This window comes from Gobius niger (assembly GCF_951799975.1).
Source record: "Gobius niger genome assembly, chromosome: 18".
NCBI lineage: Eukaryota > Metazoa > Chordata > Actinopteri > Gobiiformes > Gobiidae > Gobius > Gobius niger.
In genome coordinates, this window is record NC_136869.1 from 24409593 (window position 1) to 24432784 (window position 23192).

Consider the following 23192-nt stretch of genomic DNA (forward strand, 5'->3'; position numbering starts at 1 on the left):
GACGCCTCCGAGCTTTCGTCACCAGCCGAGTAACCAACCACTGCTCCTCAGCAGAGCCCCCTCCCCACTGATGCCACAGACAGCGTGTGGAGGGGGCGTGTCGGAAAGGGTCAGAGGTTCTTAAAGAGACAGAGGCCTATTTCAAGACATTCACTGCAGCCATTTTGAGAGAGCAGTTTTATACAAGGCAGTTATTTTAATTTACTGCATTTACAGACCAACAGAAGGTTTGGTCATCATTGTAGTGTGATATAGACTGGTGCTATGTGATTGAAAAAAGCAGAATACCCCCTCTTTAAACTCTACACCTAAACCGATCGCATTTTCACTTTTATGTTGTTTTTTTTCCGTTACATTTTTGTTGTGTTATTGTTGCTTTTCTGACACGCCTTTGTCACTCTTTTGTGAGTCACTGCTGTGTTGTTTTTTGCCACTTGTTTGTGGCTTTTTTGTCTATTTGTTTTCCTCACTTATTTGTTGTGTTTTTGTCATTATTTTCTATTTCGCTATTGTTGCGTTTCCATCGCGTTTTTGTCACGTTGCTTTTTGCCACATTTTTGTTGCACTTTCATCCAGGCTTTTTCAAGAAGCTTTTAGATTTGGGTAAAGCCAAACTGGAGAAGATGTGCTCGGTTCATGTGGGGGGTTACACTGTGGTCTACTGAGTGTTAACCCCGTGGACGTTGCGCTCGTAATGTTACGGCTCATTGTGATTCAGAGGGACGGGGGGGAGGGACGGGGGACGGGGGGTTTGGGGGTTGTGCTTCCTCGGCGTTACCTCCACACACTGTGACACGGTCGACAGGCCCATCAGGCACCGCGCTCCTCCCCCGGCAGACGGCAGGAAGAATGGCATGTGCCACCTGTCCGCCCGTATGATAATGACGAGCAGGCACCACCTCTCCGGCTCCAGAGTGGCGGTGGCGGCGGCGGTGGAGGTGGCGGCGGTGGCGGGGCGAGGAGCGCATAGGAACATCCCTCGACAGCCTGCCCGGGGGCGCCTTCCTTCCAACGGTGAAAAATCATTCCATTTCCAACACTGTTACCGGCTCGCTGCATCCATTTTTACCCTTGATCTCTGGATACCCCGAACATGACCATATTTATCTCATATTACTTTAGAAGGAAATGAGCCCCGCTGAATAAATCATGACATTTTTTTTTACTTTTATTTCATACCTCGCAGGCTTTCCTATCTATCGCCGCGGCATTATCACAAAGCGACGCGGCCGGGGACGTGGGGGTGGTGTAATAACGCACCATACAGGGCGGCATATGGAACTGAGATTTGCCGTCATTTGCAAGTGCGGCACGTCGCGGAGCGGAGACAGCCGCGCCGCCGGAGCCTGTAGTCCATCTCGCCGCGGCTTTAAGAGTGGCAGGTGCTGCATATCATCGGCGGGCGACGCGTCTATTACACTCCCTTTGGTGACACCGGCGCTGACAGCTGATTAATGCGTCCGCTCGGGCATTATTGGAAAAGGCTCTCCGACGATTGTAGCGAGAATATGATTAAGTTTTCCTCGGGTCAAATTGGCTTATTTCCGATGTTGTTACCAAACGGTGCCAGATACGAGTCATTACTCAGAGGCCGTACATCTGTATTGTCGGGCGAGGCGGCGTTTGTCAAAGACAGATGTTTTCTGGAAATGACAATTCGGTTAAGGAAAAGTTGGGACGTAATTGGGCGAGTTTAGATGACAGCAGGGGGGGGGGGGGGCAATAGCGCTTAAGTGGCTTTAGCATGTCGACGGTAATGGAGTTTGGCAATTGTCTTACAAAACAGTTCAATAACACTTCAGTCCTAATCTAATAAATGTTTAAAGCAGGGTCCTCTCGGGGAGGCGCCTCGAATCGCTGATTAACCTCTGTAAAATGTAAGAAGAGGCCTCGTGTTGGTCTATGGTATAGTTCAGGGATAGGCAACGTCAGGACCGGGGGCCAAAACCGGCCCTCCATCATCAAACTCTGGCCCTCGAGATGATTTTGAGAAATATTATGACCCAAATCGGAGATCAAATGCCTGTTAAAGTACTCTAGAAATGTGAAAAAATACTGTCAATCCTTGTAATGTCTTAGCAGAGCACCCTTTAAGGCCATAATCCTAAAAGAATAATCATCTAAAGCATAGGTGTCAAACTCTGGCCCGCAAGGCTATACCAAATGACTATGACCACCGGTATTACACTTTTTTTTTTTTCAGATTTTGCATATCTGGACTATTAAGTTATATATTGTATAGTAGTAAGTGTTGCTTGTTCCATATTCAATGTTAAAGAAAATCTTGTTTGGGTCCATATTAAAAGGTTCATTTGTTCAATGGTGGCCCGCGACTTTGTTCAGGTTTTACATTTTGGCCCACTGTGTATTTGAGTTTGACACCCCTGATCTAAAGGAAGAAATTACTTAAATCTACTTAAATGTAAAGTTTGAGTAGATTTGGTTCTGGCCTTAGAGCAGATACAACCTATTCTTGCCAATGGAAAAAGCACGTTTTGTTCAAGTTTTTTTCTTAATTCAGATTATTTTGTATCATTTCAAGTGATGAATAAATATTTTTTACAGTAAAAGTTAATTTGTCTCCAGTGGGATCTCTATTTGTTCGATTGGCAGAAGCGTTTTTAACTGATCTTAGATTAGTTCAAACTGACTCTTTATTCAAGCGATTTTAAGTAATTTATCTAATTTAAGATGAAAATTTTCCTCAGCGTATATGATGTACAACACTGGCATATGTAGAAAGTCAATTGCTTCAATTGGAGGGTTCGGCCCTTGGTCTTTTGACTATGAAGAAAACCGGCCCTCCACCAAGCCATTACACAGAGTTATACTGGACTGATCCATCTATTTTGGGTAACTGGATTTGTAGCAGCTCCAGTTGGATGGATGGTTCTTCGAGTCCTTCCTTATACATCGGCAACTGTTAAAAGACCAGTGTTTGTAATGTAGTATAATACAAGTTGTTAAATTACTTTATTATTACTGTGAAATAGCCACTTTTTGCCGACGTTATTTTTGTGGAAATGCATTTACCTTGATCAAACCATCAGGATTTGTATTGACTTTAAGTGACAGTCTGTCAGTTTGCAAAGAGACAGACTGGAATGTGAAAGTAAACAATCAGATTCCCCTCCTCTTGGACCAGAAAGCCACTCCTCGTTTAGAAAATGAATGAACGCTCCTCCCCCTCCTCTCCTGATAGGACCTGACAAGCCGCTTCACAGGAAAAGCTCGTCTCATTGGACAAAGATTCGTGTATGAGATCAGCAAAGGGAGGGACTTTTGAAAAAATATAATTATTTATTATGACTTATTACCTGAAATTTCAGACCCAGGCGCTGAAATATACACAATCTATTACACCTGTAAAACATTTAAACTTACAGACTATCACTTTAAATGATCCCAAATGTAATTGTGTAGCTTTTTTTTTTTAATTATTTTTCCATCTTTTTTGCGGTTAAATATCCTTTTCTTTCTGACTCTGGACTTGGAGTGTGCATGGTGTCGTCCACGCCATGCTTTCTTTTGGTTCTTTTGGTCTGCCCTCGTGTGACGGGGGGTTTGTTTCTACGGCTGCACCTGGGCCGTCTTTCATTTTCAACCTTTTTATCTTTTATGAGCACAGGTGGGAAGGGTTGTTGTTTTTTACTATGAAAATACCAACTCATGACTTCTAAATGAAAGCACTATAAACCAGAAAAAGAAGAATAAAGAAGCACCTTCAAAATGAAATAAATCTTTAAATAAATCTTTATTGTCGACCGATATGTTGAGCCAATATTTGAGATATAAAGTAGTAGAGACTGCTTTGGCAAGAGCGAGGTCAGGGCTTTAAACCGAGTCCTACAACTCACTAGGCCATCGCAATGAAAATTGTTTTGCTACAAGTTTGTTGAATACAGCTTTCACCAAACCTCCGTCAATATGGACACATGCTGCATGGCATTCTGAAGCACAGGACCTGGAGAATTTAATCTCTGAGTTAGTTTTAACCTCCACAATTGTGTTATTGATCATGGTATGCTAATGCTAATGGCAGGATGCTAATGCTAATGGCAGGATGCTAATGCTAATGGCAACTAATCAAAGCTGGGTCAGAAACTTTGATTGAATCACCTAAGGTCCATCCCTCCATCCATTTTCTTCCGCTTTTTCCGGGGCCGGGTCACAAAGGCAGCAGTCTGAGCAGAGATCTCCAGACCTTCCGATCCACCCACACCTCCTCCAGCTGTTCTGGGGAAACCCCGAGGCGTCACCAGGCCAGCTTGGAGACATAGTCCCACCAGCGTGTCCTGGGCCTTCCACGAGGCCTCCTCCCAGTAGGACATGCCTGGAACACCTCCCAGTGGAGTTGACCAGGAGGCATCCGGAACAGATGCCCGAGCCACCTCAGCTGCTCCTTTCGAATGGAAGGAGGAGGAGCGACTCTACTCCGAGCTCCTCCCGGGGTAACTGAGCTCCTCACCCGATCTCGGAGGGTGCGCCCAGCCACCCTGCGAAGGAAACTCATTTCGGCCGCTTGTATTCGCGATCTTGTCCTTTCGGTCATTACCCAGATCTCATGACCATAGGTGAGGGTGGGAACGTAGATCGATCGGTAAATCGAGAGCTTTGCCCCGACTCAGCTCCCTCTTCACCACGACAGACCGATACAGCGACCGCATCACTGCTGACGCCGCACCGATCCGTCTGTCGATCTCACGCTCCTTCCGTCCCTCACTCGTGAACAAGACCCCGAGATACTTGAACTCCTCCACTTGAGGTAAGGACCCCCCACCGACCTGTAGAGGGGAAACCACCTTTTTCCGGTGGAGAACCATGGCCTCAGATTTGGAGGTGCTGATCCTCATCCCGGCCGCTTTGGGTCATAAGAGTATCGCAATTCAAATAAGTTTTCTGGTTTTCCCGGCAAAAGAACAAACTCTTTCATTTTAGTTAATAATTTATGGCACGAATTAACGGCTCCATGGATGAAACCAATTACTCTGCAAACAGTGAAGTCTGCACAGTCTTTTGTCCTTGTTGTTTTAACACTATTCGACAAACCAAATCAAAGTAACTTTCACCTGGAACATCGTGCCGTCTTACTTATTCCAGAAACAGCACGCGCTCTCCTCTGCTTGGGTTTTTCTGCCCTACTGCTTTTAAATTAAAACCCCTGCTCCCTTTAAAGTCGGAGAAATCCGCCGTCCGATATGGAGGAAAATTCAATTTGACGAACAGCGTCCCGGCCCGGCGTGCGTGTTTACCTGGCTTTGTTTTGACGGCCGTCGCCTCGTCACTGCCGGCGCCGGTGCCTCTGTGTTGTACGTCTGTCCGGGGGAAGGAAAAAAAAAAAACACGAGCAACAAAAGAAGCAAAAGAGAAAGAGAAATCAGAGCGGTTTGCCTAATTAATCTCCCCGTGGTGTCTGCCGTGCACGCAAAAACAGAAAAAAAACAACAAACATGCCTCGGTTTTCTTCCAGATACGCAATCGACAGGAGGAGCGACGGCGCCAGGGCCTTCAGAGTCGACCCCGACAACGGCACGGTGAGCGTCGTCAAGGCGCTGGATCGGGAGGACGCCGACTGGCACAACGTGACGGTCACAGCCACGGAAACGAGTAAGAGGGGAGAAAGAATGAACACAGCCAATTTACAGAGGGTGTCGGATCCAGCGGGGGAAAAAAAACAAAAAAAAACATGGCATTTTTAACAAGAAAATCCTGGTTCAGTCTGGAACAGGTAGATTCGATGTGTTATTTTTTTTTCTTATTACAAGTTGCTCAATGTTTGGCGAAAGCAACTTGAAGAAAACTGGTGTGAAAAATAGTATGATGAAAATAATGCACTGGTTTTAAAAGTAAACAGACTAGAGCTTCATGATGTTGCCTTACCGTTTCACATATTGGTCTTTATTCATTCGTTGATATTATTCCTTACACCTGCATGTGTTCAGTCAGACAAAAGCGTTTTCTCCCGTTTCACACGCTGATGGAGGTGGTAGAGCTTTTGGCCTGACTCATTTCTAGCTGTCACAACACCTCCCACACATCGTGAATGAATATGAACACATGTAATGCACATTTTGAACAACTTTGCCAGGTTTTTCTTTTTGGAGACTTCTTTCAAAAACAGTGCATTTCCCATAAAGTTATTTTGATAGTTATACATCTGAAATTATGACATGATATTATAAATAAAACATAAATGCAACCAAGCAAAAGTTTAAGACCAGATGAAAATGGTTAAAAATGTACATTTTGCATGGTTGGATCTTAAAGAGGCTAGATGCAAGTTGGCCATTTTACTCTCACTACTGCCACCTCAGGTCATGTGTGTAACTGCACCTTACCCTATATTAAGCCTGTGCATGACGGCACTTCAGACCTGAAGTAACACCTTTTTGAGTGACAGTGCAGGATTTTAGAGGCAGTTGTGATGAACAGGTCTGGGCTCATTCTACACATTAGAGCATTGCTGGAACATGTAGGGGGAAAAATACATAATTTTTTGAACTCCATATAGTCCCTTAAACAAGGTTCAGAGTAGAACATTATTATGCAACAAGAAGATTAAAAGAGTAGGACCACATGCCTTTAAAGGAATAGGCCACCGTTTTTACATACTGAGATATGCTCTTACCTAACCTTAGTGGAGTTAATATATCCCCGTCTGGTCTTTGTCCGTGCGCTCTGTCACGCAAACGGAGCACATACGCAGCCTCTCCCACATGTCATATAGCTCCAAAAAAGCTCACGATAGAAGCTACCAAGCTCTTCCACGTGTTCCCTATTTAAATAAAGTTACGTGAAGTGTTTTCATGCGAAGTATATTTACACAGAAATGTAACATGTCGATTTTATAAGCAGATAAAAAGGGGGACTATATTGTGAAGCGTAATGATACGAGGAGCACAACGTCCGCGCAGTAACTCCTAAAGACTTCCCCCCGCTCACTTCCGGGGATACGGGGATATATTAACTCTGCTAAAGTGAGGTAAGTGCATATCTCAGTATGTATGCCTATTCCTTTAAAAGGCCAAATCTGTCTTAAAATGTGGGGATTCAGAATCATTTTCGGTCATGTTTTCACTCTGTCTTGACCTCCTGATGCACTGCCAAGGTGGGACGCAGTAAAACATTTTGAATTCCCTAAAAGATCCTGTGGGGTTATGGAACAAAAAAAGTGGAAGACCCAAACAAAAGTCATGAGAGGTCCTGTTCTTTTGTGCCTTTGCATCAGGAACACATGACGTGTAAAAACCTGACAGAAATGACACTGAATCCACATTTTTGCACAGATTTGGCCTTTTCCTAAACTTTTGATCAGCTGCAAAAACAGTCTTTTTCAGCCGAGGGAGAGCTGAATGTAACAAGTGTATTCCTCCATTGTGAGATCAATAAAGCATTATCTTATCTTATCTCATTTCTTCTTGTTGCATATTGGAATTTTACATAGAACCTAGTTAAGATCCAACCGTGCATTTCTGGTCTTAAACCTTTGATGGGGCATCTGCATCTCACCACAAGACAAGCCCAGCGCTCACTAACCACCGCTCACGACTCTATAACAAGTCGCTCTGGCCCATCAGCGCTTATTGTTGGCACTATCGCCGCGAATGGATGGAGTCTAAGCCCCATTTGTCAGTGCTAAGTATGATACTGACGGCGCGCTATGATCCATGTGCCGCGCCGCAGTGGTGTATAAGCGTGTGTGTGTGTGTGTGTGTGTGTGTGTGTGTGTGTGTGTGTGTGTGTGTGTGTGGCCTCCCTCAGTGCAGCTCCATCTCTCCTCCTCGGTGCTGGTGTTCATCAAAGTGCTGGATGTGAACGACAACGCGCCCCGACTGGCCCGCGATTACCAGCCATTCATCTGCGAGGGCGCCCAGGCCGGAGAGGTAGGCTCTGCTGCTCGCCGTGACTGTCCGCCATAAACCTCCGGCACCTTACTGTGTCCTTGTTCTGGACTGTAAATATAGCACTAAAAGAAACTGCCTGCAAAAATAGTTGTTGAGTGTTGTCTTGGACTGGGTACTGTTACATTTTTGATACCAGTGCTTTAACAATATAACAATACCTGAATGATACTTTTTCCGATACCTTTACGAAAATATTTGTCGTCTAGAACCAGAGAACAGAACAATAATGTGTGGAAGGTCTGCAATAGTAGGTTAATCTCCAATGTCAAGACATTTTTGAAAAGGGTGGAATAATTTGGGTAAAATTGAGAGAAATTGTGGCAAAAATAAGGGGAAAAAATGGGGAAAACAAGATTAAATGGGGCAAACATTGGGCAAAAAAAGGGGAAAAAATAATGTATTTGAGCTGGGAAAAAAAAAGGAAAGTGTTTACTTGATTAAAGGAACAAGTAATTGCAAGTGTTGTAGCATGTCGCAGTTATTTACTCATTAATTGTCCGTGAGAGTAAATACTACGCTGACAGAAAAGACAAAGGGACAGAGGGATATTGTACATCCAGTTACACAATGGAGATCATTTTTTTTCACTCAAACTTGGCTGTACATACTGCTTAAGTGGTGCTAGCCCACACATAGCTTTGCCCATTAGCCTGCTAGCTTCTTCTTCATGATTCCATTAGTGTGTATTGGGGCCTCTGACCCGCTGCAGGAAAGTTGCAAGCATGGTTTTCTGTCACAAGACACCAGGGGGAGATAAAAGACCCCCCAAGCATCCCATTAACACTTATATTACCCTCAGAGGGACTACGTAAAGGATTTATTAAAGTAAACAAGTTACTTAGTACTGCTTTAATGCTGTCCCTGGGCCGACAGCATCAAAACTTGGATCTAAAAAGTATTTTACGGTTCCTGCTTTCGATACTTTCAGTTTTACTTTAGTTCGTGAAGTCTTTTTTTCTGATACCATACTGGGATTGTTTAATGGCACCCAGCACTCGTGTCTTCTGCATCTTTTCTTGCTTGGAAACATTTTAGATTGTGACCACACTTTCGGAAATTGCCTGTATTGTGGTGATGATAAACTGAATTGAATGAAGGCTAATGGTTTGAATTAACCAATTTCTCATCACAATTGAGCTCTTTTGGATGAACAGATAGTGACGGAAGTGCCATTGAAAGATAATGTCTTCAGATTTCAAAAGAATGTTTCGGCAAAACCATTCTCTCTGTACCTAACCGCACATCATTCCCCCCTCTGAAGCAGCCAGTCTTTCCTGAATGTGAGTTTCATTGTGCCATTCCATCGTCCCCTCTGTCGTAGCTCGTTCAGCTGCTCAGCGCTGTAGATCCAGACGATCCGAGCGAAGGACACCACTTCTACTTCTCCATGGTCCCCGAGAAACACATCAACCCCAACTTCACCATCCGAGACAACCAAGGTAAGGCTGCAAATACATAAACAAATGAGTAAGACATGGGCAAATGCGAGGAGGCTTTGGACGATTGGAAGGGAGAAAAATGTGCAAGTAAACAAATTTTAACTCCACGAATGATCAATTTTGTCTCTTAAAAAGGGGGTTCTTTGTAGTTAATAACGTCAAAATGCAATATTGATCTATAACAGCTGAAAGAAAATATCTAGTTGTTTCACTTCCTGGTTGTTCGAGCAAACACACTCTAAGCTCCACCCCCCTCCCCTCTTGCCCTCCTTTGCTGTGAGGTGTGTTCCAGCACTTTTTCTTGGGGCGTTTTCAGACGGGCTTTTGGTTCGGTGTGAATCCAAACGCAGGACTTTAAACCGGTCTAAACCGCCGCTCCGAGTCCGGCTGAAACAGGTGTTCTCGGACCTGTTAAAGTGATAGTCTGTAAGTTTGCAAAATGAGAGAGGGAGTGAAATTTCAATCTTGATTTTTACCCCGAAAACCACTCTCTGTGTTTGCACAATGTGGAGGGTGACATGGAATGTTGAAAAGTAAACAATCTAGCTCCTCCCCCTTCTCTCCTGATTGGATCTGGCAGGCTGGTTCACGGGGAAGCTCGTCTCATTGGTCAAACCGGGGATTCTGATTAGTGTCTGAGATCAGCAAATTAAGATCAAATAAGCCTTTATTGACCCCACAATGGAGAAATTCACCTGTTATTTACTATATTATTACTAAGAATCATTTACATTGCGTCGAATTGCAGACCCGGCGATCAACTTTACACAGTCTATTACGTCTGTAAAACATTACAGGCGTTTACATCACCTTAAAAAAATAAGATAATCCTGGATTGATCTCACAACGGAGAAACTCATTTATTACAATCGGCATTCAATAAGATCACTCACAGACAGGAAATGTGCAAACAGTTAAATAGTAGGAGAAAGAGGTGTCTTACGTACTATAAGAAAAAGCAAAAATCTTAAAGGGCGGAATTACAACAATAAGGAAATAAGAAAGTGCCGCTGATACAGAGATTATTGCACGTAGTTTTGCAACGGGGGATTATTGCACATGTTACTTTACAGTCTTTTTGTTCAGTCTGACAGCAGTGGGGATGAAGGACCGGCTCCTTCTTGCACTGAGGGTGTCTCAGTCTGCCACTGAAAGAGCTGCTCAGCTCCCCTACAGTCCCGTGCAGTGGGTGGGAGGTGTTGTCCATGATGGAGGTGAGCTTGGCTAACACCCTCCTGTCCCTCACCTCCTCCACAGAGTCCAGAGCTGGCCCTCCTGACCAGCTCGTTCAGCACATGGCAGTGGAGAGCAGAGGCTACCACAGAGTCATACCTAGCCCTGGGGTTAGCCCTGTGACCATATTTACAGGCCTATCTGTAAATATCCTATTTATCGACTTATCGCTCAGTAAGTGAAATGAAGCACAATAACATTTTTAGTCTTGGTAGATGCGTGATTAATGCACGTGCTGCGTGTGCTTAAATACAGGAGAAGGAGCGCTATCACTGCGAGTCCATCTGCCTCTGTCTGCAGTGTTGAACACACCGGCCCTGTCCCGCATGGATCCAGATCATTTATAGATCAGTGCTAATTTTGGAGAGAGGCGGGGTGTAAGTGAAACGGCTACAGAGCTTTGCCGATACCGACACGTCACGTAGCAATAACCTACAACTTATATGGTGCAAGTGGTAGAGCGGGTCGTCTCGTGATCGGAAGGTCGTGGGTTCATATCCCAGCTCCCGCAAATGCACACTGTCGTTGTGACCTTGGGCAAGACACTTCACCCTGCTGGCCGGCAGCGTCTGCGTACATCGGTGTATGAATGAGAGAGTGAATGGGAGACTGGTTCCGTACAGTAAAGCGCTTTGGGCCTGATAAAGGTAGAAAAGCGCTGTATAAGTTGAGTCCATATACAATTTACCACACAATTCAAAGTCCTCCACAGATATCACTACACACCCCACATCTCATCTTTATACATTTTATATACATTTAATTGTAGCTGGTTTAATTGCATGCCTTCCATACTTTTGCTCTGCAGCCCGGCGCGTCGCTTTCTTCAGTTTTGAGCGACATGTGCCTTTTGAATTAAACAAATCACACAATCCAAGCGACCCGCTAACGCCGATTCAAACAACTCGTTAGAATTGCAGCGACGCGGACGGTAATGAAACGTGCGTATGCGGGAGCAGAGCGCGAGGCCAGAAATAATGAAGGAAGGAGCTCATTGATTAACCGGATCTCCACAAACACACACAGACTGCAAGGCTCAGTGTAAACTCATTGTTTAGTGCGTTCGTGACTTTCACAAACTTTTACTCGAAAATATCCAAGGTGTTTTCAATTGTTCCCCCAAACCATCTGGTCGCACAACTGTTTTTTTTTTCCATTTTTTTTTTTCTTTGCTTTTAAGCACGAGGAAGCATCCCTGTCATTGTTGTATTAAGTTCTTTAAATGTTTATTTCCGCTGAGACAACAAGCAGCTTTGGGTGGGTATTTTTGAACCATATGTAAATGATCTACGTTTGTTAAAAGCAGAACTTATCTTAAATGCATGACTAAAGCATAAATGATACTGGGCCCGCTCCTCCGCCTGGCGCAACGACGGGTAAATGGCGCCGCACACGCCTCCCGCGTCGGCGCTTGTGGCGAACGATGTGCTGTACGAGTGCAAAATGTGCTGCTTCCCATTTGCAGCGTCCTCTCATCTCTTCTGTATCCCTTTTTCAAGCCCTCACTGGACAAACTACAAACTTTTATTCATCCCACAGTGAGTTAAAGTGATGATCTGGAAGTCTAAGGGCCCGATCTTGTGTTTCTACACGCAGACTATTTTGGGCTTATTAGGAGCGCACTTTGAGATATTGCCCCTCCAGACTTTTAAAGGGACAGGCCACCGTTTTTCCATACTGAGATATGCTCTCACCTGAGCTTAGACGAGTTGATGCGTACCTGCCTGGTCTCTGTGCGTGCCCTCAGTCACGTAAAACGACTAAAAGATGTTGTTAGCATTTGGCCTCTCCCAGCATATTCCTATAGCTCCAAATAGGGGAGAAGTTGGAAGCTACCACGCTCTTCCATGGGCACAAAGACCGGACAGGTACACATCAACTTGTCTAAGCTCAGGTAAGAACATATCACAGTATAGAAAAGCAATGGCCTGTTCCTTTAAGAGTAAAAGTAAAGTAAAAGTGGGGCGGAAACACTCATGACCAACGGCGATGTTATGCACAAGTGCCTTTTTCCTCCAACCAGACTCCGCAGCCGGGAAGGGGGTGAACATGTGCCGACCGGCTCAAGCCTATCTCTCTTTCTTAGGACACCAACATTGTTTAGTTTGACATGTGAGAGCCTATAATGCTTAAAGGGACTGTACGGAGTTTAAAAATGTTAAAGGAACAGGCCATCGTTTTTCCATACTGTGATATGTTCTTGCCTGAGCTTAGACGAGTTGATACGTACCTGTCTGGTCTTTGTGTGTTCCCTGTGGGAGAGCGTGGCAGCTTCCAATTTCAACCCCGTTTGGAGCTAAAGGAATATACTGGGAGAGGCCAAATGCTAACAACATCTTTGGTCATTTTGCGTGACTGAACACAAAGGCCAGACAGGTACACATCAACTCATCTAAGCTCAGGTAAGAACATATCTCAGTATGGAAAAAACGGTGGCCTGTAACTTTAAAACTGAGTATCTTCCTCCCCCTTTCCAGCCATGTCCTGATGTGTAGAATGAGCTCAGACCTGTTCACCACAACTGCCTCTGAAACCCTGCACTGTCACACTCCGAAGTATCGTCACGCACAAGCTTAATATAGAGACTGCAGTTACGAGTAAGACCTGAGGTGGCAGCAGCGAGCATAAAATGACCAACTTGCATCTAGACTCAAGGAAGAACATGAGGTAGTGCAATATAAACGAGAAAATGAATGTGAGGCTGCCATCAGAGATCGCTCTCAGTGCTGCTTGTAATACAGTAAAGTTCCTCCTTCCCGGATCTCGGCGGCTTATCAGAGTCTAGTACTCTCCCGCATCGACCAATGAGACGAGCTTTTCCTGTGAACCAGCCTGTCGGGTCCAATCATGAGGGAGGGGGAGCGGCTTGATCCTGCTCTCCTCATTTTACAAACTAAGAAGGGCGTTCTGGTTAAAGAGTGGAGGAATTTGATCTTCAAATTGCACTTTGCAACCCACAGATTATCACTTTAAACACTGTCCGCCTCCAGAGAGAAAGAGAAGACATCAATGGTCTCCACTCCCACAAATGTTAGCCCAAGTCCAGTCGAGTCCAAAATGTTCGACAAAGGAGTTCACGTCCGTTCAAAGTCACTGTTGAATGTAGAATCTTCTTTGTCCATTGCAACACAAATTACAAGAGGTTCATCCAGTGGGGCAATGTCTGCAAGTATTTGTACCGATGACCAATCCGCACCCTTCAGAAGTTAGTGTAAATCGGAACCGAACATAGCAGCTTATGTAGCGATATTTTACATCTTTAACATCGATCTGTAATCGATCTTACGGATCTTAATTTGCTTAATCTATGCGGGATGAAGTGTCTTTGTAGTGATTAACTCTTCCTTCAGAAATCACCACATTTCTTTGTCCCCCTCGCACAGACAACACCGCGGGCATAGTGGCCCGCCGGAGCACGTTCACCCGGAAGGACCGGACGCAGTACCTCCTCCCGGTGGTGGTGTCGGACAGCGGCAGCCCCGCGCTCTCCAGCACCAGCACCTTGACCGTCAGCGTGTGCAGCTGCCAGCCCGCGGGTCACTGTCCCAGCAGCGGCGTGGAGGCCCTGGCCCTGTCCATGGGGGTCAGCCTGCAGACGCTGCTCGGGCTCCTGGTCAGCCTCGTCACGCTTGCAGGTACGGGGCCGGTCCACAAGCACCATCAAGCAGTTGGTCATCTGTGGGGCTACGTCTGTCTGCTTGGTTCAAAGACAATTCCACCGGGCTTCCTCTTGTGAGCAGCAGCCATTTTAAAGCAGAACTAAGTAACTTGTTTACCTTAATAAATCCTTTTCGTAGTCCCTTTGGGAGTGATACAAGTGTTGATTTGGGGGTCTTTCATCTCCCCCTGGTGTCTCTGGCCAGAAAATCACAATTGCAACTTCACTGCCACCGGACCGGAGCCACCAATACACACTAATTAAATCACGAAGAAGAAGAGGCTAACGGGCAAAGCTAACTGTGGGCTAGCGCCACTTAAACAGTATTTACAGCCAAGTTTGAGTGAAAAAAAATGATCTCCATTGTGTAATTGGATGAACGATATCCCTCTGTCCCTTTGTCTTTTCTGTCTGTGTAGTATTTACTCTCACAGACAATTAAAACGTTAAAAAATCGCAACATGCTACGACACCTGCACCGGCGCTTATGGCCTCTAGCGGCACGAGTTACTTAGTACTGCTTTGATGCTTAAATATGGTATTTTTAACACTACAAATGCACGCAGTAAAAATAGTTGTGAAAGTACATATTTGAAAAGCCCATTGTTTCCTTTGACATGCAGTGGCGAGAAATAGGAAGTACACCGTGTGGAATTTCACAATAAAAACATGATCAAATGTAAATGTCTGGGTGGTATTAGTTAGAGCAGACACTCGTTCTTATGATTTTGATGAAGATCAGACCACGTTTAGTGACCAATTTAATTTTAAAATAATTTATTTAATGAGAGATATTCCACACGGCGTACTCGCCACTGTATATGTCAGGGGTGTCCAAACTTTTTTCATGGGGGGCCGCATATTGAAGCGTACACGGGGTGAAGGGCCGTAGATCAGTAGTTAGTGCCGCAAAACCTTCGACTAGCAGCGGTTTAAATTGTGCCTCATACCTCTATTTAAGCTTCAAACCTTCATGCCAGCTCTGTCTCACAATAAAATGTTAGTTGTTCTGTTAGAATTGTATAGAATTGTTTCATTTCAAATTAAAAGGTCCATCTCTGGTGATGTGTACCGATGCAGCAAGAGGCCGAGGGCCACCATAAATTGATCTGAGGGCCCGATTTGGCCCCCGGGCCGCACTTTGGACACCCCTGGTATATGTACAATTTCCCTTTATACATTTTATTATATTCAGGTGCGCTCAATAGTCTTCATGGCTTTGTTTTTTGTTGTTTTTTTTACCAAAGATTACTCGGAATTTGGAAATATTTGGAAGTTTTAAAAGATCCCCCCCCCCCCCCCTGATTTTGTTCCCTTTGACTTTTAAAACCTTTCTTTAGCTTAATAGAGAAGCCCCTGTCATAATCCTCTCCCAAACATCTGCAAGAGCCTTGTGATATCGTGTTGGTATAATTCTCTTCCAGTGGATTTTCGGAGCTAAAGCTGTTCCGCATCAGAGCGCACCGGGGCAAGTATTAGTAACGGCAGTGTGTGCTAAACAGTAGGACTCTCACTAATTTACAGCTTTCATTAAAATCACCCCCCCCCCCCCTTCCCCCTTCCCCTTTCTTAAAACTCTTAACTCCTTAAAAAATGCTGAGCGCTCGCGGGGCAATGATGTCCGATAATGAGCCTGTTGGCTGCGGTGCCTCAGCAGCCGAGCCGATGTTGCGCATCAGTGAGGAGCCGCGTTATGACCTTAGCTGCTTTGCGTCCTCCGCGTGGCCCATCGCGTGAAAGATTAATGACGGTACCTGCTCGGCTAACATGCTGCCGAATAAACGCGTCCTTCATCTCCATATTTTAGCGCTACTGCTAATTTGGAGACAATAGAAACCAATGATGTGTTTTCTGTGAAAGCCTTTCTTGCTAAATGAGTTGGACCGGGCGGCAGGAGCTTCTCCAATCGGGAGCCTGGCGCGAAACCGTGGTGACCATTCAAAAAGACTGTAGTTACGTAAAATAAATACGTAGATTATGGTTGATTTGCTATTTTATTGTTAGCTACAGGGAGAGTGCCCAAACCTTTACCCTTCCAAAAGAGCCAATAAAGGGATTTCAAGCGTGAACCATGAAAAATGTGAAATGCAAAGTCCCTTTTTTAAGGTGTGTGTCCTTTGCATTCTTTGTATCAATGCCAATAACATGCTACGTTTAATTGAGCATTAAAGTGATAGTCTGCAAGTTTAAATGTAAAAGTAGACTGTGTATAATGGACCGACTGGGTGAAATTTGACTCAACATAAGTAATATTGAATAATCATTTTGACGATTTCTGAGCCGATACTGAAATCTTTGCCGATTTCAGCGTCTAATCAGAATCCACGGGGCATCACTTTGACCAATGAGACAAGCTTTCCTGTGAAGCGGCCTGTCAGGTCCAATCAGGAGGGGCATAGAAATCACAGAAATGCCTTTATCTCAGAGCCTGTTCCTACAAATGGGCACATTTGGACCCAATGTAAATTGGACGTTCCATTCCCATACAAATGAATGGGGATGCCAGGCGCTCATACTAACACATAGGGGGGTATGTTTTGTCCGTTTCATGGCGTTTATGTAATTTCTCTGGTTACCGTATCATTAACATGTTAACAGATGATGTTTAGTGGCGCCTGAATGTGTAGCCGACCCACAAAAAGCAAAAACTTATTTTGAGTTAGCATTTAGCTCGGAGGACACTTTGTAAGCTAATCGGTATCATCTCAAAAGTAAAAATAAAATCCCAAAATGTCGGTACATTTATTCAGGGATTTGACCTAAATGTGGTTGATTGATTTCACAACAGCTGAAAACAGATGGATCATTCATAATGTGCGATGTTTGGTGGCTAATGCTAATGCTAATGGCTCTAGAGAAAACACACTATGCAGTCTTAAACACGATCACTTTAACAATGACAAAATAACTCTAAAACAAAACTGCAGCCGCAAAAATGAAAATGAAAATAGACCTTGTACAAAAGGCAAACTGCTAATAGACTCCAGTGGGAGCCATGAAGCCGGTCTTTGGTCTTTTCAGCCTCTTAATGTCAGGCCGTATGTGTTCACGGTGACTGTTATTTTGATCATGCCAAAACGATAGCCTTCCTTTTGTGCTGCCCAAATCACCAATAGTTAAAACACATGGCTTTACTAAATCCATTCGGCCTTTATTCCATGAGGAGTCATAGAACATACCTCACCTGCCTTATCCAGTCCACAGTTGTGAATAATCCAGGTCCTGTTTTGCGCAAAAGTCACAATCAGACATGCAGCAATTCCAATTCAATAGTTTCCTCACACATTTCTAACATGCAGTCATTCTTTACAGGGACAAGTTCAAGAGTACATTTCACAACTTTCATGGTCACTATACAGGGACACTGTCACAATAGCGCCGGCAACAAAAAGAAAGGTTTTGTAATTCACATGAAGATCTTCACATTGTCTGATCTCACAACGACTTGTGAAAGATATTGATATTTTTGGATTGCAACTGAGCCACAGTCCGTTTATGGAGCGTATTTACGTGTCTGTAGTTTAATAGGGTCAGATGTTTTACTCAAAAGCTACCAGAAAATTGTTGGTATGCTCTTTTCTATGACTTACTTTGATGGAAAAGTCAAGTTGAAGAAGAGCGCGACGTGCTTCTGTTGGCTGCAGTGAGGGGAGGGGCCAAACGGGGAGATTATTATTGGGCTAACTGAGGTTTAAAAGCGATCAGTAAAATCTTCAAATCAATGCCGAAATTCAGTGGGAGCTCGTGTTTGGCCCGGGCTGAGATGAAGCCGTGCAGGCCCAGCTGGGATCAGACAGGATCGGCTTTCCTGCTCCTGAACAAGCCTAAACCAGCACTCACGGTCATAACAAGTCTGTGTCTTTGTACTTTTTGCAGTCTCAGGTCAAGAACAGGGCTGGGTACCGTTACACGATACCAAAAGGGTGTAGGTTCTACTGTTATCGAAAAAATAAATTTATTGTAGAAAAAAACCCCAGCAACTTTATATTCAAGTTTTGATGCTGTTGGTCATCAAAATTGAAAAGAAGAAAAAACTGAACACAAGTTGAAAAACAAAATAACAATTTGGGTCAAAATTGGGGGGAACAAAAAAAAGCTAAAATGGGGAACATTTTTAAAACTTTGGGAAAATTTAGAAAACAAAATATGAAACATTTTGGGAAAAGATGTGAAAAAAAATGTTAAAGCTGGGGTACCTGATTTTTCCTGTTCAAACAGTGACATTTTTTGTTTTGGCCCACACTTGTTTATAGCTCTCACAGTCCCGTCTGTGCATTGAAGTTGTTCAAAGAATGTAATTACATGCACATTTCACAGCCATATTCAGCATAGAGTGGTGATAAAGTGAAGCAGGGGCGGCCACCCCCAAGATAAATTCTACTAATTTTGCTCAGACTTCTATCATCCATTGCTCAATAAAACTTTAGGTGAAGACGATACAACAAGGTCTGTGTATGACGACATACTCTGAGGGTAGCAAAAATAAGTGTATTCTACAACACCAAAAAAATCAGGTACCACAGCTTTAAAATGGGGGGGAAAAAATAAGACATAAATAAAACTTGGAAAGTGTTTTTTTCTGTACTTTTGTCTCACCTCAAACAAATGATACAAATGTAAAAATTGTATTAAATGGTTTTGTTTTCTGGTTCTAGATGACAAATATGTTTGTGTAGGCATTTAAAAAAGTATCGTTTTCGAAAACCAAGTATCGTTTTCATGAGTAAAATTCAGCGGTACCCAGTTCTAGTTAAGAATGAGTGGAGAACCATTGCTGTTGGACTTGGACTTTCGTGCCGGCTTGTGGCTTTGCTCTTGCTTTGTCATTATAACACTGACTCCACTGACAAACTCCGCACTATCTGACAGTGTTTCAGAGAAATGTCGACAATTTCCGTCGATTCTTATCTCTGATCTCGCAGCAGAGAAAGGCAGATCTCGCCACATGCTCTTTCGCAGATCGTTCCTGCTAATTTATGCGTGGAAGGGCTCGCAGATAATTACATCCCTAACTACCTCGCCGGTGTTCTTTTCATTGTGCTTACCTCGGCTCCATCCGGCACCCTGTGTGTGTGTGTTTTTTTTTTTTTTTTCCTTTTGGCGCCGAGCTCACGGCCCGGTGTTTAACGCTAATGATCGCCCGCTGTTCTGTGCCGCCAGTGCTGTCAGTGCTGCTGCTGATGCTGAGGAGACACCGCCGCAAGCAACAGGAGGCCATGGAGGTGCGTAACGGAACTGCAGTCGCTGAACGCGCTCATTCTGACCCATTATAAAGCAGCAGCGGATTTTTCAGGGTTTTACTGATCATTACTGCCAGATAATGTCGATGGCAAGTCATAATCAAAGTTGTGGCAATTTCATGAAGAACATTGCACTTTTAGACATCCCTGACATGTAATAATAACGTGCCGATAATAAGTTATGTCATGACAAAATAGCTTTTATGGATGGTTGTTGTTTGGCGACATTGACATCTCAACCTTCTCCTGCACAGATCTATGATAGCACTATAGATGAGGCATTGCTGTAGTAATGAATTTGAACTAATGTCCAGCTGTGGCGGCCATGTTGTAATTTTCTATTCTGCTCAAGATCTCATACAGACAAAAAAAAAAAGACTTTTCAGACATGGAGAATTTTCTTTTTGATTTGATTTTTATATGCGTGATCCCTATTTAACAACAACCACGTTCAGCCACATTATTATGCTTTTTTCAATCACATAGCACCAGTCTATATCACACTACAATAATGATGAAACCTTCTGTTGGTCTGTAACTGCAGTAAATTAAAATAACTGCCTTGTATAAAATGTCTCTCTCAAAATGGCTGTAGTGAATGTCTTGAAATAGGCCTCTGTCTCTTTAAGAACCTCTGACCCTTTCCGACACGCCCCCTCCACACGCTGTCTGTGGCATCAGTGGGGAGGGGGTTCTGCTGAGGAGCAGTGGTTGGTTACGCAGCTGGTGACGAAAGCTCGGAGGCGTCTCCAGGAGGTGGGGGCGTTCCTAGGAGGACTCAGGCAAACCTATCCCTAAAATGGCCGCCATCAGAGTTTTTACAGATAACTCAAAAATACGTGAATGTGCCAAGGCAACACTTCAGCCATGTTTTTAATGAGGGAATGACATACTAACATGATGTAAAGCTTGAAAAAGTTGATTTTGCATAACACCCCCCCTTTAAGCAATGATGGATGTGTCCATGTGTGTTGACATGTAAACATACTCTGGGCCAGATCTTCTGCCTGGCACAACAGCGTTGCTAAAGACGAAGTTGGTATCTTGCGTAATAACAATGGTGCGCCAGTGCTTTCGCCTGTAGCTTTAGGGCGTCGCTTAAAGAAAAAAGGGGGTCGGCGTAGGCGTGGTGTTCTACAAACAGAACAGAGCTGGCTACAACCAGTTCCCCTTCTCTACATTAACATCACGCACAGCCTCATGCAACGTATTAAGCTTTCACTGGACAAACTATTACTCCCAATGTGAGTTAAACACTGTCCATCTCCTAAATATATCGATGGTCCCACTCTAGCGCCTGGTCATTGTTATTCCATCTTCCCTGATGGCACATTGACATATTCCAAGACGATGCCAGGATTCAGGGAGCGTGATATGGATTGGCCGCCACAGAGTCCAGATCTGAACCCCAATGAGAATCTTTGGGATGTGCTGGGGAAGGCTTTGAGCAATGGTCACACTCTCCCATGCAAAAAACAATATCGATCAGAAAGAAGAATGCTCAATTTAATTCCAGAAATCACTGAAACAGTCATTGCTCAAAAAGTATGGACTCCGTATCACGTTATTAGCCTGTTATTGCGTTATTGAGTAGTGTATTGAACAGTTTTTTGCTTCCCACAAGGTAAAAGAACTGGACCTGCCCGAAACCGTCTCCCAGAAGGTGCTTTACTACGGGGAACACTCCCGGGGAACGCGGGTGGACTTCTGCCAGCCCACCATTCCTTTACGCCAACACCCCAAAAGGAGAGACCGGAAGTTACGGAGAGAAGAGGTCCGCGCCAGCATCCGCATGTCCCTGCGGCAATCCCACCTAATCGGGCCGGAAGACGAGGTTTTCCGGCAGTTCATCTTGGATCGGCTGGAAGAGGCGGACCATGATCCCGAGGTGCACCCGTACGATAGGATAAGGATTTACGCCTATGAGGGAAGTGGGTCGCCAACTGGGTCTTTGAGTTCGTTGGACTCTTGTGAGCTGGTCCCAGAGCCCCCAGCCGCTGTTTCCAAACCCTGCCTGGTCAGACTCTCGCCGTGGTACGGGGGAGCGGAGGAGGACATGGTCTTCTGAATAGACTTGTTGTTGTAATCATCTGATGCTTTTTTTAATTGTGTTTACCAGCCAAAGCGCAAAGATTTTGGTGCTCTTCTTTTTAACACATCTCTGTGCTCAAACATAGACACGCTCTCATGGGTAGCCTGGCTTTCACAGACTACTCTCTGTCTATTTTTCACAGAGGAGTAGTCTGGACAGTTTTGAGAAAGGGCGGGCCTAACACATCGATTTTTTTTAGCTGGGGGCTGCCTTCCTTGAACTCAGCTTTAAAATCTCCGTTGATGGGACTCTCAGCGAGCACCTGCAAGGAGGGCCATGGCAAAGGTTTCTGCCATTGCTGGCTCTGTTCCTGGTTTATTTTGGACTTAAACTTCTGCTCTTGTTGGTGTGGTTGGGACTGTAAAAGTGTGACGCAGTGAGTGACATTCTCTTGTGAGTTGAGTTCCACTGCGGTGATTGGTTCAGCTTGGCCACAGCCGCCATGTGTGTCCTACTCTCACGCAGAAAGGAAATGGGTCTCAAGCCAGGCTACTCACATCCTGTTTACCTTTCCTGCTCATGTCTTCACTTGGCTCTTTGTTTTCCTTTAGTGTCCGAGAACCAGTCTTTAAAGGAACAGGCCTCCTTTTTTTCATACTGAGATATGTTCTTACCGGATTTTGAGAAAATACCCTTTCTCTGCTTATTCATGTAAATGTGCATCCATGCATCTGTTCATGGCATTCTACATTATAAACAACACTGAACAACACTTGTTACTGACCCCCCCGTAAATCTACACCGCCCCTCTGCGGGAGGCGGAACTGGGGGCGACCAAGTGTGTGTTTGTGGTTGTTGGCCGTGTCTTTGCATGAACGTATGCATGTAAATACTGGCTTCTATGTTAATAAATGAACGTGTCTCACTAATAAATGTTCCAATACCTCCACAGTTGGAAGTGTTTACTTGGAAAAAACAATCTACTCGAGTTTTATCACAAGGAAGTATAAATCTGGTTGTATTTTGCAGGAATGTGAAACAGTTCTTAAAGGAATAGGCCACCGTTTTTACACACTGAGATATGTTCTTACCTTAGCTTTGACGAGTTCTTTAGGACCTGGTCTTCACCCGTCTCTCTCCCTCTCTCCTCTATAGCTCCAAAACAGGTCAAGATAGAAGCTACCAAGCTCTTCCACGTTTTCCCTATTTAAATATAGTTACGTGAAGTGTTCCACTACAAAGTATAATTACACAAAATTAAACAATGTGGATAAAAGGGGGGACTATATTGTAAGGCGTAATAATACCAGGAGTAATTTGGCGAACTACTCCGTCTGTGCTGTGTTTACGTGACTGAAGGCACGGTTGAAGACCAGGTCCTAAAGAACTCGTCAAAGCTAAGGTAAGAACATATCTCAGTATGTAAAAACGGTGGCCTATTCCTTTAACACTTGTCTGCAATGCAGGTTTTTGTATAAATAGTGATGAATTCAGGTAATTTCCTTGCAACATTTCCATCACGGAGCCCCTAAGCATCCGGAGATGGTTTGTATTAGTTATTAGATTTGTTCTTCATTTCTTTCTCTTAAGGTACGTAATGAAAAACACAATTTCATTTCAACTATTTATAGGAGAACGCTAAATAAACCGTTATCATCGACATTTATGAACAAGAATTGCAAATGT

At 44.2% G+C, this 23192-nt stretch overlaps 1 protein-coding gene across 1 annotated transcript in view; it reads left to right on the top strand.

The window, feature by feature from the left end:
- Positions 1 to 21770, top strand: part of cdh19 (cadherin 19, type 2) — an 88221-nt gene extending 66451 nt beyond the window's left edge. Inside the window, exons 9-14 of the mRNA XM_079575999.1 lie at positions 5471 to 5607; positions 7762 to 7883; positions 9226 to 9343; positions 13960 to 14211; positions 19395 to 19456; positions 21099 to 21770. Coding sequence (XP_079432125.1) covers positions 5471 to 5607; positions 7762 to 7883; positions 9226 to 9343; positions 13960 to 14211; positions 19395 to 19456; positions 21099 to 21542 — 1135 coding nt within the window. The 3' untranslated portion in view covers positions 21543 to 21770. The remainder of the gene's footprint in view (positions 1 to 5470; positions 5608 to 7761; positions 7884 to 9225; positions 9344 to 13959; positions 14212 to 19394; positions 19457 to 21098) is intronic.
- Positions 21771 to 23192: the final 1422 nt, after the last annotated feature.